This window comes from Brugia malayi, assembly GCF_000002995.4.
Source record: "Brugia malayi strain FR3 genome assembly, contig: Bm_v4_ChrX_scaffold_001, whole genome shotgun sequence".
Taxonomy (NCBI): Eukaryota; Metazoa; Nematoda; class Chromadorea; order Rhabditida; family Onchocercidae; genus Brugia; species Brugia malayi.
The window spans coordinates 4,180,231-4,196,582 of NW_025062479.1; the positions used below are offsets into that span (position 1 = coordinate 4,180,231).

General features: G+C 32.9%; 1 protein-coding gene across 2 annotated transcripts; it reads left to right on the forward strand.

Moving 5' to 3' along the window:
• Window positions 1-206: 206 nt before the first annotated feature.
• On the forward strand, window positions 207-14,595 carry Bma-plc-1 (Uncharacterized protein; the record flags this gene model as incomplete). Of its 2 annotated transcripts, XM_043073565.1 has the most annotated exons (33): window positions 207-315; window positions 2,955-3,082; window positions 3,419-3,556; window positions 3,942-4,047; window positions 4,584-4,687; window positions 4,822-5,016; window positions 5,107-5,304; window positions 5,414-5,650; window positions 5,885-6,082; window positions 6,251-6,400; window positions 6,613-6,802; window positions 6,894-7,054; window positions 7,284-7,474; window positions 7,688-7,852; window positions 7,937-8,061; window positions 8,234-8,324; window positions 8,624-8,741; window positions 8,816-9,043; window positions 9,340-9,564; window positions 9,651-9,850; window positions 9,920-9,987; window positions 10,066-10,175; window positions 10,551-10,634; window positions 10,809-11,080; window positions 11,208-11,520; window positions 11,919-12,136; window positions 12,241-12,457; window positions 12,566-12,700; window positions 12,841-13,026; window positions 13,158-13,362; window positions 13,493-13,620; window positions 14,049-14,199; window positions 14,378-14,595. In XM_043073565.1, the coding sequence occupies 33 exons, from the start codon at window positions 207-209 to the stop codon at window positions 14,593-14,595; spliced, it is 5,562 nt and encodes a 1,853-aa protein (XP_042929499.1). The 2 variants fall into 2 exon arrangements, with proteins under 2 accessions (XP_042929499.1, XP_042929500.1); XM_043073566.1 differs by lacking the exons at window positions 207-315; window positions 2,955-3,082 and having other exon boundaries at window positions 3,452-3,556.
• Window positions 14,596-16,352: the final 1,757 nt, after the last annotated feature.

Here is a 16,352-nt window from a genome sequence, read left to right on the forward strand (position 1 = left end):
ATATATTGGAACTTAAGTATAATAAAGTGAAATTTGAGAATTATTGTAGAATAGAACTAAAAAATGTCTGTTCTATAGTTAGATCCAAATATACAACCGTTGCAGCGAAGAAGTAATAAAACATAAATTTCGGTCAGTGCTGAATGTAGAAATTTAGCTACTTTTTTCTGAAGCATCATCGTATACAGTCGGTGAAATCGATATCAATGACTTTATGGGAAATGATGCAGAACAATGCTGCTTCCTCCATTTGGAAATCGATTTTTTCAGCAGTCAGTGATCAGTGCAACACATTTCATGCTGACAGAGTTTCAGGTATTTTTAGAAGTTCAGAAAAGAAAGAAGAAATTAGAATATTGCTTTTTTTTTTCTTTATTGCTCCTCGGTTCTCATTTCTTTTGTTCTTTTGTTAATATTCGAATTGTTTAGTGACTGTGCATGTATATCTAATACACTGTAGAAAATCTCCCAAATAAGCTTTTACCTTATAGAAAACGTTCTCTAAGTTGAGAAATGCAGTTACCTACAGAAATGTAAAATGAGTCCAGCTGTTCCATGCTAAAGAATCTCTTCTGCTCATATTTTAATCCTTCATTAAATCGGAAGTATTCGTAAAATCAACAAAATAAAAAAAAAAAAAAGATTCAGTCACATATTTTATTTAGGAAGTATATGCAACAAAAATTCCTTACGTAATATTGCTTCCGTAAAATTATTCCCAGCTAACACAGAATTGAAAAATGACAGTATGGTCCTTGTGTACGAAGGTTTCATATCTAGTTTATGGCAAAGTTAAAGGTTGAAATTGAAAAAAGACTTTTGTAGATCATCGTGTTCGTTCAAAAATCGCAGCAGTTTACTAATGATGGCTTAGATTTAGGCAAATCATTTTTTTTACAGTACTGAACTGTCGTCATCTGACATGTTTCCCCTGAATACAGTGACAAACCTAATACAGAACTGTGGCGAGAAGACAAGCAAGCAATAATGTAAAATGAACAGTAGAGACTGTAATGTATTCTTGAAGTGAGGTATGAGTACTTAAGTTGGCTGAAGTGAACAATTCTGCTTGAGAAAAGATTGTGTGAAGATTGAAATGGAATCTATACTTTCATATTCTTGAAGCTTCTTCAAGATTATTCTAATTTGTCCAATCGTTTGGAATAATATCCCTTGAGACCGAAGATGAATAATATTTCTCCGTATTTTTCCATCTCAAGCAATACTGCTTTTGTTTTCTGTTCTCTCCACTGGTTTAAACTTCATTTTTTCTTTACAAGGATTTCTGAATTTAACAAAAAGCTTGTCACTAGAAAAAATCTGTGACAGGGAAAAAGAGTTATTCGAAGAAGCAATTAGTACGAAAGATGTTCAAAATTCACCCATTTCTTTTGCTTTTTTTCGTTCTTTCTTTGGGTTTTTTTTTTTCTTTTCATGTCATGCAAACCGCATATTTTACTTCAATCTATGCTTTTTGAAGTAAATTGACTAAAAATGAAAGAGAAACTGGTTTAGGGGGAGGGGTGGAGAGTAAAGAAGAAGCAGTATAAGACGATCTTTTGCTTTCTTAGATGCAGATACAACAAGGCTGCAGCAACTATATAAAAAAAAATAAAGCTTAAACAAAGTAAAGACAAACTTTCTCCAACCAATATGTTCCTATATGCCGTAGAGTTCCCTAAATCGAGAAAATTTGGAACGCATAAAACTTCTCACTTTCCTTTGCTTCATAATTAAGAAGAAGGGAAGTTTCCCGTGAACGATTCTTGAAAATCAGTGGCAGTTTCATTTTATTTCTTTGTCTCATTCTACAACTGTATTTACAACAATTTTTCATTTCTCAATCCTGTAGAAATCCGCATGACAGCCAGTGTTGTTGAACGACTTGTCAACGCCATTCATTTAAATGCAGCACCTCCAAAGCCGAACTCTTTACTTGTATTCGTCTGTAAGTTAGGTAAAGTTTCTTTAAATATTACATATTATTTTTGTTATGATATTTATTTGAATATCTTTTCTTGGATACAAGAAGTGTATACGTTTGCATAGAAGATGATTCTGGTTTCAAAAATCCTTCAAGAAAACTAAAATGTTTATGCATGTTACAATATAAAATTATGAACTGCAACTAATTCAAAAAATTGTTTCTATTCATACTTCAATTGTAAAATCAACAGAATAGAAAAAAAAAATTCATAATCAGTGCAAAAAATTATGTTAGTCTTACACTGAACCAGTTTTGATTTCCTTTGAATAAGGTAAGGTGTTAGCCGCTCAGTTTCCAAAAATTTCTGGAACTGATCTTTTTACAGAATTAAAGACTGTCATCTTATGTTTTGAAGTTTGTTTGTCTTACATTCAGCGTTATCGAAATTTGTTGATTATATTTCTCAAATTCAGATCTATAATTCAAATCTCTCTATACACTCTTGTTTTTTGCTTTCGTCCATTCATTCATTGCATTATTCATTAGAGATCAATTGTTACTATATTAATGAGGAATTTTCCTAAGTTTATAATTGAATTTCGCTTAGAAAAAGTGAAATTGTAAAATCAATATTGTGAGATAGAGATATGTAATTCCACATTTTATTATCTCGGAAACTTTTGTTCCGTATCAATCTACCAGATTTCAGAAGTGTAAAAATGCTTAGTTTATGCATCTTCAACTGATATGGAATTTATGTTCTCAGTGTGGTGGAATTCCCGAGGCTTCATTCAGATGATAAATTTTGTTTTGAACTACTAAAAAACTGATTTATAAACCGAATTTGTTAGTTTTTTACATGAACCTCTTGGAGCGATGTGATTTTTTGAATCACATAGAATTGTTAACTTTTGTTACTTGCAAATATTGAGATGCATTATCATTGTAAGTTCATTTATTTCTTTGTTACACTGAACTGTTGTTGATGCAGTTCCGTTTTTTCCTCATTTACATCAGCTATTTTTAGCTTCATCACATCCAAACAGTTCGACAGTACATGATTTTGTAATTGGTGATGAACCAATTGCTTTATTTCGACCGGAACTTGAGAAACTACAACATATATTACATTTTCCCGAAGAATTAGCTTTTCAGGTATGAAAAAAAAAATACTGACTCTAAATTCATTTTAAAATTATTCCATTCTTTTTCCATAATTCTTCATTTTTACCGATGGCATTACGAAAGTATTAGAAATAGTTTTTTATTACAAAATGGAGCTGTATAAGAACGTAATAAAATTTGGATATCTTCAGTGTTTTGTAATTTATTTTTGAAAGAAATTAATGTTGAAAACTTTTTTTTTTTTTTTTTTTTCATTCGAATTTCTTGGTATAGAATTTGCTTGTTTAAACTAAGATTTTTGAAAAGGGGAACGTGTTTAGAATTAAGGGTTCACATGTGATAATGCTAAATGTACAAGGTTTTTAGTTGTCAGCAACCGAATATCAATTATTCTATGGGATGCAACCGATAGATTATGTCCATTATGTAAGCTGCGATTTAACTTCAGTACCAGTTGCAAACAATCCAAGTCCCGTTCAAAATCTTGTTAAGCGCTTATCTGAGGTGTGCTTAAAGTTCTCCATTATCCAACAGTTATCATTTATCCTTTGCTTTAGGTAAACTTATAATATGGTTGTAAATGAATTACGTACTCTAAAAATTTATTACTATTAACTTAAATCATTAATTTTATGTATCCGCAAGAGGCTGCAATTAGAACAGTGATTAGATTTATTGGCAAAACGTAACTTTGGCATTATTTCAATAAAGCTTTAATTTGGCCGGGTGGCTAAATTTTTATGCTTGAGAAATTGAAAATAATTATTACCGATAAGAACAGATAACCCAATAAGACAAATTTTAATATTTTTTAATTTTTTGGTATGCATTTTGCAGGTAAGATAACGATAATTATCAGCAATTTTTCAATTTTTAAGTCGTTTTTCAGATAAGTTCGTGGGTAACCCATCTTATACTTAGCATGCCAACATCTGAAGAACGGAAAATAACTCTTATTTCTATTTTCCGAATGATCGATACGTGCTGGAACATTGGTTAATTTTTACTACAAACTTGTTATCGGTGTTGACCTTTCCCAAATTTCTGCTTTTCATTTTTCTGTCAAATTTCTAAATAATTTCTCGTTTCGAAATTATGCTTTATCATTGATTTTAAAAACTTCTATTAAAAAAAAAAAAAAAACGAAACACATGCTGTTTGCATCAGTTACGAAAATGAGTTGTAGAAATTCATAGGGATGTTTGTTAAAGGATTTAAGATTCAATAAGTAAGTATTAGTGTTTGACAGTGATTTTTTTAAATGTTTTTTTTCTTTTAAGTTCTGATTAAATTTTGAATATTGGGTTCACCTTAATACAACATTAAATTATTTGTATTTTCTCCATTTTTTTAAAGGATAAGGTATTTAGCGAAGATTTATCTATGTGTTTAGGTGTATGTTTTTTTTTTTATCTACATGTTTGTATTGCTTTTTGTTTGGAAAAAGAATGATGTAAATTGAAAAAGAAATACAAAAGAATAAGTCAAAGCGGAATAAAAACAGAAAATGGTTAATGTTTTTTATCTTTAGGCAATTTCAACGCAGCCGTTGAAATTCTGATGGGACTGAAAAGTGAAAAATTGCGATCATTTTGGTTGTCAATGAGATCTGAGGAAAAGAATAAATATGAACAGGTCCTTTGTTGAAAAATTTCATCTAGAGGAAAGCGGAAAATTGTTTAATAAACTTTATATCACTTCAAAAATTTGATGTTATTTTTGATCACTGGAAAGAAAGGAAAAACTACGGTGTTGTGCAAAATTTACAGCTTTGTGATGCTCTGTTACCCAGTAATCAGGCTGCTTTGTCGAGTATTTATCGAGAAGCGATTCAAAGAGCTTTACGCATGCCACAGTGCAGGCTGATTCCTTTTTTTGGTATCTTCCTGCGTGATTTATATGCAATAGTAAACGACATGCCAAGCGTTGTGATAACTGATGATGAAAATAAAGAGAGGCTTGAGGTATCATTGTTCCTTTACAACGCTAAATCGAATAAAAATATACCAAGTTAATGATTAATTTATTGAAAAGTTTTTGAATCTTTTTTGTAGCTTATGAATAAACAAACTGGCGATAATCGTTGTACGTCTGAAATTGGAGTTAGTGGTTTGTTAAATGCTGATAAGATTAGTTTGGTGGCTGTGGTGCTTGATAATTTGGAACTGTTTTACCGCCATTATAAGAATGTAACCAGTTTTGTCATGGATCCTACGAAACCAAGTATTGGGAAAGAAAATCCAAAACCTAAGGTATGTTTATAATCTTAGTTTATCAAAGGGTCTTAAAAACAAAAATAAAACGTAAACGAATATATTTGAAGTTCAACGAATTTCGACCTTGCGAACCGTAAATTTTGAGGGTTATCATCCAGTGCAACCTGTCAAAGGTGTTGCGAGAAATGTCACTTTGGTACCTTTGGATACGAACCGTTTCGATCTGGATGTGATCCAAAGGCTTCATCATGGTACCACAGTCATTCATTGTGATCCGTATACAAGTCGCAGCACCCTTTGTATGCTAAAACTGGATGCCACTTGTGGCTTGTTGTCATGGCATAAAGTTGGTTATTTGGGAACAAAGGAGACAAAAGATAAGGTATTCTTTAACTCATTAATTTTAAGAATCTTGAATGAGAGGTTTTTCGTTAAAATATGCAGATGTTTTAGGAATTTTTCTCCGGATATACATGAAATTTGCTGGTTATGAACTCATATCTTTCAAAATTTCTAATATGATGTCCAAGTTGAGAAGTTCAGCTTATTTCTCGAAAAGCTTCCACTCCAATTAATTTTTTTTTTTTAAAGAGAAACCATCTTAAATACATTCTAGGATGCATATATCTCATCAGTGACACGAATACAAAGTGCAAAACTGCAAAGTACGACACCACTAGAAAGTGGAAATCCTCCTTCATCACCAAGTTTACGACCAGCTGGAGCTGCCTGTACTATGTTGGAATGTGGCTTTTTAAAGCTTTCCTATATTAAATCTGTTGAAAATGTTACTTCACACGACATCAACATTGAGGTCAAATCACTGTTAAACTTCATCAGATTGAAATTTTTCTTTCTGGAATATTTTGAAATCTAGTCAAGGTAAACGTGACCTTTAGCAGGATATGAGTGCTAAAAAAACAGACGAATCTAAGGATATGAACATTGAATTTTTCATTATTTCGAAGGACTGCCTTTTCAGAACATTTACCGACGCTACTGCAATGAAGATATGTCTGTGCAAATGCATTGCTGGACAATAAATTTTGGTTGTTATTTGTCTGATAATGAATTTTTGTACTTTATCGCACCGGAGAAAAGCGCTCAGTGCTGGATAATCGGGTTAACAGCTGTATGTTTGTAATTTAAATTATGCAATAATAATTAAGGGTTTTTAGTGATGAATTCTATGTTTATCTAATAAATCTTGAAACACATTTACTTTCTCATTTTCCTCTTTTTACTGGAGTCAAGACTACGTAGTTATAATAAATACAGTTAAAGGAATTTATAAAAATATCCTAAAATTTGTTCTTTAATTTTTTGATAGTTAAAGCTTTTCAGATTGTAAACTACTTCCTAGAACAGCAAAAATGCGCAGATCGACGAGTTTTATGGCTTAGAAAACTGTATTTACAATTGTATAACAATTACGAACAGGATAACGTGATCGATGAAGGCGTGATATCTACTGTACAGCCTCATGAAGCTCTACAAGCTTTTGGTGGCCGAGCCAAAGAGCAGAGGGCTTTAGGTATAACTAGATAAGTATTTTGATGAGAATCTATACCTTTAACGATTTCTTGCATCTCTGAAGATGCTTTAAATATTCTATTTCTTGTCAGGTTTGCAAAGTATCGTTTCGAAATCACTTCAATCAGGAACGATTCGTTCTGCAGAGGTTACGGCAAAAAAAGGTCGTTTAAAACAAATGACAAGTGCTGTTACTCGCCAAATGAAATTTGCAAACCGTAGTGCTCATCCACAACCATTTATATCTTTGAAGGTGTTTTAAATATCCACATTCTTGAATACTGTTTTTGAATATCTAGAACTTTGAACTGCTTTGGTCTTCTTTGTCAAAATTTCATGGAAACTGTTTAAGAAGAATGTTAATATGATCATCATTTTAAAATACACATTGTGAGAGGAATTTGAAGAATCGAATATTTTAACCGGAAACATGCGTAATATTTTTATGGCTGTAATATTTTTCTGAAAACCCAAATTTTCAGGCGCAATACCAGTCAGTACGAAATCGCATAACTGGCAGACAGTTTACTGTATCAGACCCAAGCATATCAAAAATGCCTCGATCACATGACAGTTCCTCATCAGTCGATACTATTAGTCTCTCCTCTTGGTACAAATCCAGAAAGTTATCAGCAAGAACTTTAGCCAATTTCTGGTCTGAGAAGACAAAAAAGTAAGCCCTGATTTTATGACTTGCATGATAGCCTTCCAAATTGTTCAGAAATATATTTCAGAATATTAAAATTGTATTGTGAACAAATAATTTCATTTTTCAAACATCTCCTTCTACATGCATAGCTAAAAATTGCTTAGTTGTTTTTTTTTTTTATAGCATGGAGTACCAAAAAGTCGAAATATTTCAAAATTACTACTACTTCTTTTTTAGTAGGACAAAAAGTTCCGAAAATACAAGTCAAAACCCAGCTTTCTCTAAGGAGTTTTTGCTGTCCTCGAAATCGTGTGAAGAAGAATATGCTGAGAAGCCCTTAACATTATTCGAATTCATTGAATTGTACAAATCATTTAATGCAAACATGCGAACAGATCTAAAGTAAGTTCATTTTAGAAAATACGCTTTGAAGAACTTGAGTTCATACGAAAACATGTCAACAGTAATGATTATGCTTTTTTTTAGAGATATTTTCAATGATTTCCTCGTGGCATATGGATGTGGCAACGCAAATGCAGTTGAATGTGAAAAAAATCAAAAATTTTCACAAATAGAATCACCGCTTTGGGATACTGAGTTTATACCAAACGGTTCATAATTCAGCGTAAACATTGGAATTGAAGGAAGATGATGTTTACATAAAAAAATTACATTTTGATATAGACCAACATATATATACATATATATCGTGACTGTCTATCTATGTTTTTCTTATATGTTTAGGCAGAATTATTTAATAACAGTTCATGCGCTTTTTTGCAGATGTCCTTACAAGGAATACTTTTACAACTCAGCATATCAGTGAGAAGCAACAAAAGGTATACAACGCACTAGCTCTTGCTAGTTTAAATAGGTGTTTTTTTTTTTTTTTTTTTCGTTCAAAAAAAGAGTTGGAAACTGATCGTTGTTTTTTTGGACTTATGAAATATCTAAGTGAGAAGCGTTTTTGATGTGTACATAGTTACAGCACAATTGCAAGAATGTATTACTTAAATTCTTTTATAAACGAATTGGGAGAGAAAGTCAAGAAGGTAGCAATTAGTGCCTAAATATCAAAAACAGTAATAATCCTTACGATCTGTGTTATAAGAATAAAGAATTCTTACAATTTTTTCATATCAGGAAATTTTTGTAACAAGCATACTATTTCAGTATGGACCTAACGGATACATCAAGATATTCATTTTTAACTCCTGCAATGCTGAAACAGTTTATTGAGATACATCAGATGGAAATTGTGGATGAAGATTATGCAATCAAAATAATACAGGTCTTATAATGAATGTAATGACATGAAATTATATATCGTGTTTGTATAATTTTGAAAACTTTTATTGCTTCCAGGAACACGAACCGAATTCAATTTACCGAAGTAGTCAGCAGCTTTCATTTGAAGGATTTGTACGATATATAACTGACTCAACGAATTATGCGTTTGTGCCTGAAGCAATCAAACCTGATCAGGATATACTTCATTATCCATTAAACTATTACTATATTTGCTCAAGTCACAATACTTACCTCACAGGTCATCAGCTGAAGGGTGAATCATCCACCGAAATGTATCGCCAGGTTGGATTTACATGCACAAGAATTACAAATAAATGTTATTATTATTATACCTATTAGTAATTAAGGCTGCTGTTCTTACCATCAGATCATTTCTATATTTACTTAAGTTCAATAACAAAGTAATTCCAAAAAATTGCATTTCTTTTATGTGACTTGAATGAATGATGTACATTGTTTTAATCAAATTTGTCAAAATTTGAATATTTGGTGCTACACGAAAAAACGCATATACGACTTTTTAAGTTAATTAAATTAAATTAATTTATATTCCAGGTAAATTTTGCAAAAAATTGTAGGTACTATTGACAGGCTGTCGTTGCGTTGAATTAGATTGCTGGGATGGTGAAAATGGCCTGCCCCAGATATTCCATGGCCACACTTTGACATCTAAAATTGGCTTTCGTGAAGTACTTACTATCATTAAAAAAAGTGCCTTCGCTACCAGCAATTTACCTGTTATTTTATCAATCGAAAATCATTGCTCACTTCAGCAGCAAGCGAGAATGGCTCAAATGTTTAGAGTTCGATTTCCACCTTTTTGAACTTTGATTTTAAAAATTCATTTTGCCTAAGGTTTCACTTGAAGCAGTGCTCATGTGTATTTCAGAATTACCTCGGTGAAGAACTAGTTACGTATTTCTTGTTCGAAGCTGACTATAGTAATTCTCCACGACTTCCATCACCGTGGCAATTGCAGAATAAAATTTTAATTAAAAATAAGAAATTGGTCGCAGAACCAAGTGTCGGACTGCGTGTGGATAAGTACTTTATCAAAAATGAAAGCGATGCGGTTATGGAGCAGACTGAGTTTGTTTATTTGATAAAATAATCCTTTAACCACTTTTTAGAAAAATAATGAATGCTTAAAATTTGCAGTGGATTCTATGGAACAGATGAAGATGATCTTGAGGAATTTTATGATGATTTGGATGACGAAGAAGCAGGTCAGCTTACATTTTACTACTGGTTCCATATAAACCTCAAATGATGTAATTTATCTCAATTGTTTTGATGTTATGCAGGTTCGGAAAGTCTGAGGATAATAAATCGATTGTCAAGAGGTACACTGCATGAATCGTCCGGTGAAACTGAAGAGGAGCACAAGTACTCTGTATCCAAATCAGAACATGAGGTTTGTTTAAACTTCTAAAATTTTTGACCACCCAAATATTTCAGAAGTACTCGTATAACAGTAATATTTCTGCAATACAGATCGGAATTTGGCAGGGCACATAACCTGGAAAAACTTTAATTTGTGCGCACCATGCATCATTAGTGTTATAAATTCGGTATGTTATCTGTTTCATTTTTAATTGGCTGAATCAGTTTGTCATCTGATGTTACAGAACTGAATAATTTAGCCATTCTGTAGTTCATACATGTTTAATAAATGACATCTCACTGGAATGATTTGTCTGTAACATTCTTTTAATACTAGACAAGTGCATCATTCAACTGGGGAGCAGATGATAAACTATCATCATTTAATCAAGAAATAGTGTTGCAGAGGCCCATTAAGAAGATATCAGGAACCCCAGTTGCACCTGAATTATCAGATTTGGTGAATTACATGCAGACTACCAAATTCAAGGTAGGATTAACTGTTTGATGGCGGCCACTCAAGCTTCTCTGAACGTTAAGTACGACTTTACACGTTCAGTCTGAGTTGAGTCTCGCAAAGATTCTGTATATTGTAGTGATGTGTCACTATTTGAGATTTTTATAATGTTGCGTAAATGTCCCTTAATGTCATATGGTGGTAAAGAGAATTTTTTGGGGTTTTCCTGGTATGGTCGATTTTGTTCATCGACGAGAAGAACCTACCAAATCTTCGATGCTGGGGATGACTCGAGCAGGTTCTAATTTATTACCCATATCAACTCCATCACGACGGTTACGGAATATTGCATTATCCAATGGGGAAAATACACTGAAATCTGGAGAAGAAACTCGATTTTCTTTGTCAAGGCCCAACAGTAATGCATCATGCTATCAGGTTATATCACTGAATGAATCATCCGCCCGGAAGCTTTCAAGGTGATTATTGCAACTTCAAAAACTAACATTTATAGAGCTCACTAGCTCAAAAATTTATAAACCTGCAGTTATCATAAAGTTTATAAGGCTACAATCTTGAGAAAAATGGATTTTCTGAACATTTCAGGAAACACCCATTGGAATTTATCGCTTATTCACGTGAACAGATTGTTAGAACGTATCCTGGCGGTATGCGCATTGATTCCTCTAACTTCAATCCAGTTCATTATTGGGCATTTGGTTTGCAAATGGTTGCCTTGAATTTTCAAACCACTGATACAGCAATGGCCGTAAACGCAGCAATGTTCGAACAAACTGGGAATTGTGGATATATTTTGAAACCGAGGGTTTTATGGGACAATTCCCATCCCCACTATAATCGTTTTAATCCGCTCTGCAAAGATACTACTTCAATATCTGCGCTGTTTTATACAATTAAGGTAAATTTTTGCTTGTTTCTCGTTCCAATCAATCGTTATTTGGTGAATTAAATAAGTAGCTATACGAAGAGAAATAAAATCAGTCCATGATCGAGCGTTAAATGTTACCCGTTAGTTTTTCGGCAAAACATCTAGGTTTGTTCTTCGCAATGAATTGAAAGCACTCAGATTTCAGGTAAGAAATATCAAAATTTAGTCTTTATAACTTTATGAGTAGAAGATTCAAGAGTTAGTTTTGATTAAACTCGACTTCAAGAGTGTATCCTCTCGTTATGGATTTGATTTATATTACGTGAGTGAGATTGTACATGCATTTAAAAACTTACACAATAATTAACTTTTTTTGTCATTTTTCGTGCTAAAATTTGAACTTGAATGTTTAATATCCATTTCTTTAGATAATATCAGGACAGCATGTTTGTCCAAATCAGCATAGCGCTTCAACGTATGTTGAAGTGGAGATCATCGGAATACCAGCGGACTGTGCCAAAGAGAAAAGTAAAACAGTAAATCGAAATTCCGTGAACCCAATTTGGAATCACACTTCAACATTTCGAATCTCTTTGGTTTATCTAGCTTTTTTACGAATCGCTGTCTGCGATAGCACAAGTGGCAGGTATTTCTTTCGTCCATTTTCCTCAACAAATAATTTGGTGTTCTAAAATTAAGAAATTTTTTCCTCAGTGCGACCTGCGCCTTTTCATATACATATTTTATTAGATGTATGGCACAACGAGTAGTTCCTGTGCGTTGTATTCGGGCAGGATATCGTCATCTCCCATTACGAACACCCACAAATATACCGATGGATCAGGGAACTATATTTCTATATTCACATTTTGAACAAGAAGAACATATTTATTTACATGACGAAGATAGTATTGTCAATTGTAATACTGATCAACAACTGCAACCTCAGACACTTAATATCTGTCCGGTTAGGCTTTGTGGAAGTATCTGATTCCATTTATATTACTTTACCTTACCTAATTTACTAATATTTCAATGGTCGCAAGCACTTCTATAATAAAGTCGCTTATTTAAGACGGCAACGATAAAAGCAGTTCCCATTCTCAAACGTCAGATTTTTGTATTGCGAATATCGGGCTTATATAATGACGATACACCAGTTATTGTGCACGCTGAGTCATTTACCACAGTGAAGAATGTCGTACAAATGGTATGAATGTTAGTTAGGTTTATTTGTATTCTGTATTCTAATCCAGTTCATTTGAAGTACTTCTGTTTTGATTTAATTAAGTAAGTCTAAATATTCATTTAGGACGATAGATTCTAATATTTTGTACCAACTTTTTATAGGCACTCATAAATGCCGGAAAAAATGCGGATACAACTGAGGAATATGTTTTGGTTGAAGTAAATAGCAATGAAGTGTTGAGTAACAGTGATGAACAACAAAATATGCAGTGCAGATATCGTATTTTACCGTCCAAGAAACCGATCATGGATTTTGTTGCATGCTGGAATGGTTCCATGCGTCGTTTCGTCATCAGGAAAAAAGGAACGGCGGGTTTATGCTTCATGACAGAATCGCACATGAAATCTTATAAAATTCACTCCTTTTGAATTCTGATGTGAACTATTGGGCTTCCAATGACTTGTAGTGTTTGTTCTAGGACCCTAGCGGTAAAGCTTGGATCAGTTCTATAATCAAGAGTGGTAGCGGAACACCGTCATCATCGTCAACAATTCAGTCACCATCTTGCGCTCAATCTCCTTTAGGGAGAAAAACAAATAATCGTTCCTTAGGACAACATCCTATGCTTCATAGAATAAAGTCTTTGGATCACTATGTTTTTAACGAGAAGGAGATTACAACTGGTAATATCTTTTGCAGTACTCAGAAAGTAAAGAAACTTCTTGAACTACATAGTTTCCTTGGCGTCGAATAATTTGCTTTTTAAAGAACTTCAGTTTGAAATCAGTTGTTTCATTTGTAATCTATTCATAGATTTGCGTCCATTCACATGTACAATGAGCGGAACTTTTCTGATGTGTGTTCATAATGTTAGCAGACATCAACCGTACGTTATTCTTCGGGCGAGTATTTACAGCACTGCTAACGATATCATCAAAGAAGTACCTCGTAATTTACATTAAAACAAAAATAAGAAAAAGTTTCTATAAAAGTGAATTAAAAATCCTTAACGCGGTGTAAACTTGAAAGATTAGGATGTTGATATATGAGAGGGTACGTTTTACGATGCTTCAGGCATACGGAAGAAGCACTGCTTACTATGAATTTTTGTCTTTTTGGTGCTTCATTAGAGTTAGAATCTTTAGTTTGGCCTAAATGATGCACTCATCTAGTTTTTCATCTAAAATCGACAAAAACATTAAAATGGGAACAATGAGGATGTAACAATATCGAGTCAGTTGTTATTGTGACATCCATAAATTATGTTAGATGAACAGTATGTTTGCAATAGGTACAAATCTGCTAATGTATAAGCAACCGAAATTTTGATATCTACACTCACAATTCACTTGTATTTTGAGTTTTTAAGGTTTTCTTGAAATCACAACAAGCAAATGTCACTGAATCAGAATACATACTGGTTGAAGAAACAATGAAACAACCAGTTTCAGCGCAATCTAGATCAGTAGACCAGAACATATCTGGGAATATTATCTCATTTGAAGGGAAAAACATTGAAAGTTAGTTGATCACTTTGGTCTTTTCAAAAGAATATGCTACTGTATGAATACTTTAACAGAAAAACAAATTCTGTATCCCGTTTTTACATTAACTTACTCATGTTAGTAATACCTACGAAACATCTGAACATTTGGAAATACAGTATACAGTAATTGTTTCACAGTAACTGTTTTGCAGCAGCAAAACCTTTTGAGTATACAGACGTCTCTATGAGAGTGTTGGCATCAAATGAAATTGTTTGGAAAGCGCAGAGTGCATGGAAAACACCTGGACGTTTCATCTTGGAAAATCGGGAATACACTATCCATTCAACTAGAGAACAAGTGAAAAATTTATTGGAAGCACTCGAAAATGCGCATGTAAGTGCTGGCCTTTCACTACCAGTTAAAGATTAAGAAACTGTTGATTTTCTCACTAATATTTCCGCTCAATTTTTTTTTCTTTTCTTGATCAAAATTATTCTGCATCTATTTGTTATATTATGGTGTTTTCATTGCAAAGTTTCAACTTCACTCAGTGAAGCAAATTATTCCTAGAAAGGTGCATTGATATAAATCTCTGAAGTTTACGGTTATAGGACATCAGTTTCTGTTATGGATTTTTTTTAACTTCTTTAGAATGAATTTTTGAACTTCTCTTATACTTATTAGCATGGAAAAATTGTTGATCTTTATTACAGGTAGAAATTTTATATACAAGTAGAATTTACATCTTAGTTTAATTTCTGTTAATTCTTTCGTTATTTCACTTTGATGACACCTTACACATGTACATGAAAGAAATCCAAAAACACTGGTAAACATTTTTATAACATCTGCCGATATTTTAGACAGAAAATCCTGGTGATTATTGTAAGCATCCACTTCTAACCCGAACTTGTACAATTTAATTCTAAATACATGCAGTCGTCCCTCTTAACAACATTGTCATGCATTAACCATGATCTCATTTTCATCCATCATAATCCTATTTCGATAAGGAACTGTGACATTTCCTGTGACATAATAATGATTGAAAAAATAAAGATGCGAATAATTTCAAGAATACTTTCAAGTTGTACACTGGACAATGGTGCAATTGTCAAGCAACATTCGAAATTTAATAGCATTTTTAAAGGTTCAAGTTCCTCACTGCTTTTTCCTTCTGTCCTACTCCTTTCGTCTAGTATCGGTATATGAGTCTAGAAATGTTTAAGCTTTTTTTAAAAGACTGCACATGCACAAGCACAGTTACACAAATACGAGATGAAAGTGCAGGTTTACTGCGACATTTCAAAATTAAGAAATCTGGATTTACAAAGGCACAGAAATATGAAGCTTCAATGGAATGCTGGGAAGCAGTGTGATTATTAAGCTCACATGAGCAAGAATAAAATTTCTTCGCGTGGTGTCATTTGGGATGCGGTATTTTCAGTTTCACGTGGAATCCTACCAGTGTTTCCATCCTGCTTGCTTCAATTTATTTGGTTTCCCAACTAAAAATTTCCGCTTATATTTTACGTCTATCCCGTTACCACTTCCCACTATCGAATTTCACCCATCCTGCTCATGACTTATTGCAAAAGTAAAGAATTAAAGTTCAGTTGAAATCAAGAGCTTATTCATATCCAAACCATGTTTCACTATATCATACCACACAGTTACTCTAAACTTTAACACGATCCGAATTTGCAAATCATAATCACGGCCATCGCATTTTTTCTATAATTCACGCGTTCCGATTTCTGCTGTATGCTTTCCTTGAACAAAATTTTCTAGCATGATGATTTGCCACCAACCCCGTAAACCTATAATGATTTTTACTATGTGGAAAATATGAACTGAACAGGAAGATAAAAAACATTTATAAAAATCGAGATGAAAAATTAATACAGTGAGCAATGAGGAATTTCCACTGAATTTTACTTGGTCAAAAATTATGTAAACGCGCAGTACGAAGTTTCATTAAAAAAAAAATCAGAATTTTGGACATATGTGACGGACAATCGCGCTATTACCTTTATACCATATTACAATGTCGAAATTTTCGCAGCAAACTCTTTTGCAGGGTATACTTTAACTGTTTTGGAACAGGTTTTTTACAAATCCATTTTATAAAATATAATCTTGCATGCTGTATTACATCGAGAAACAGCATTCAAGAAAAGCTAAGC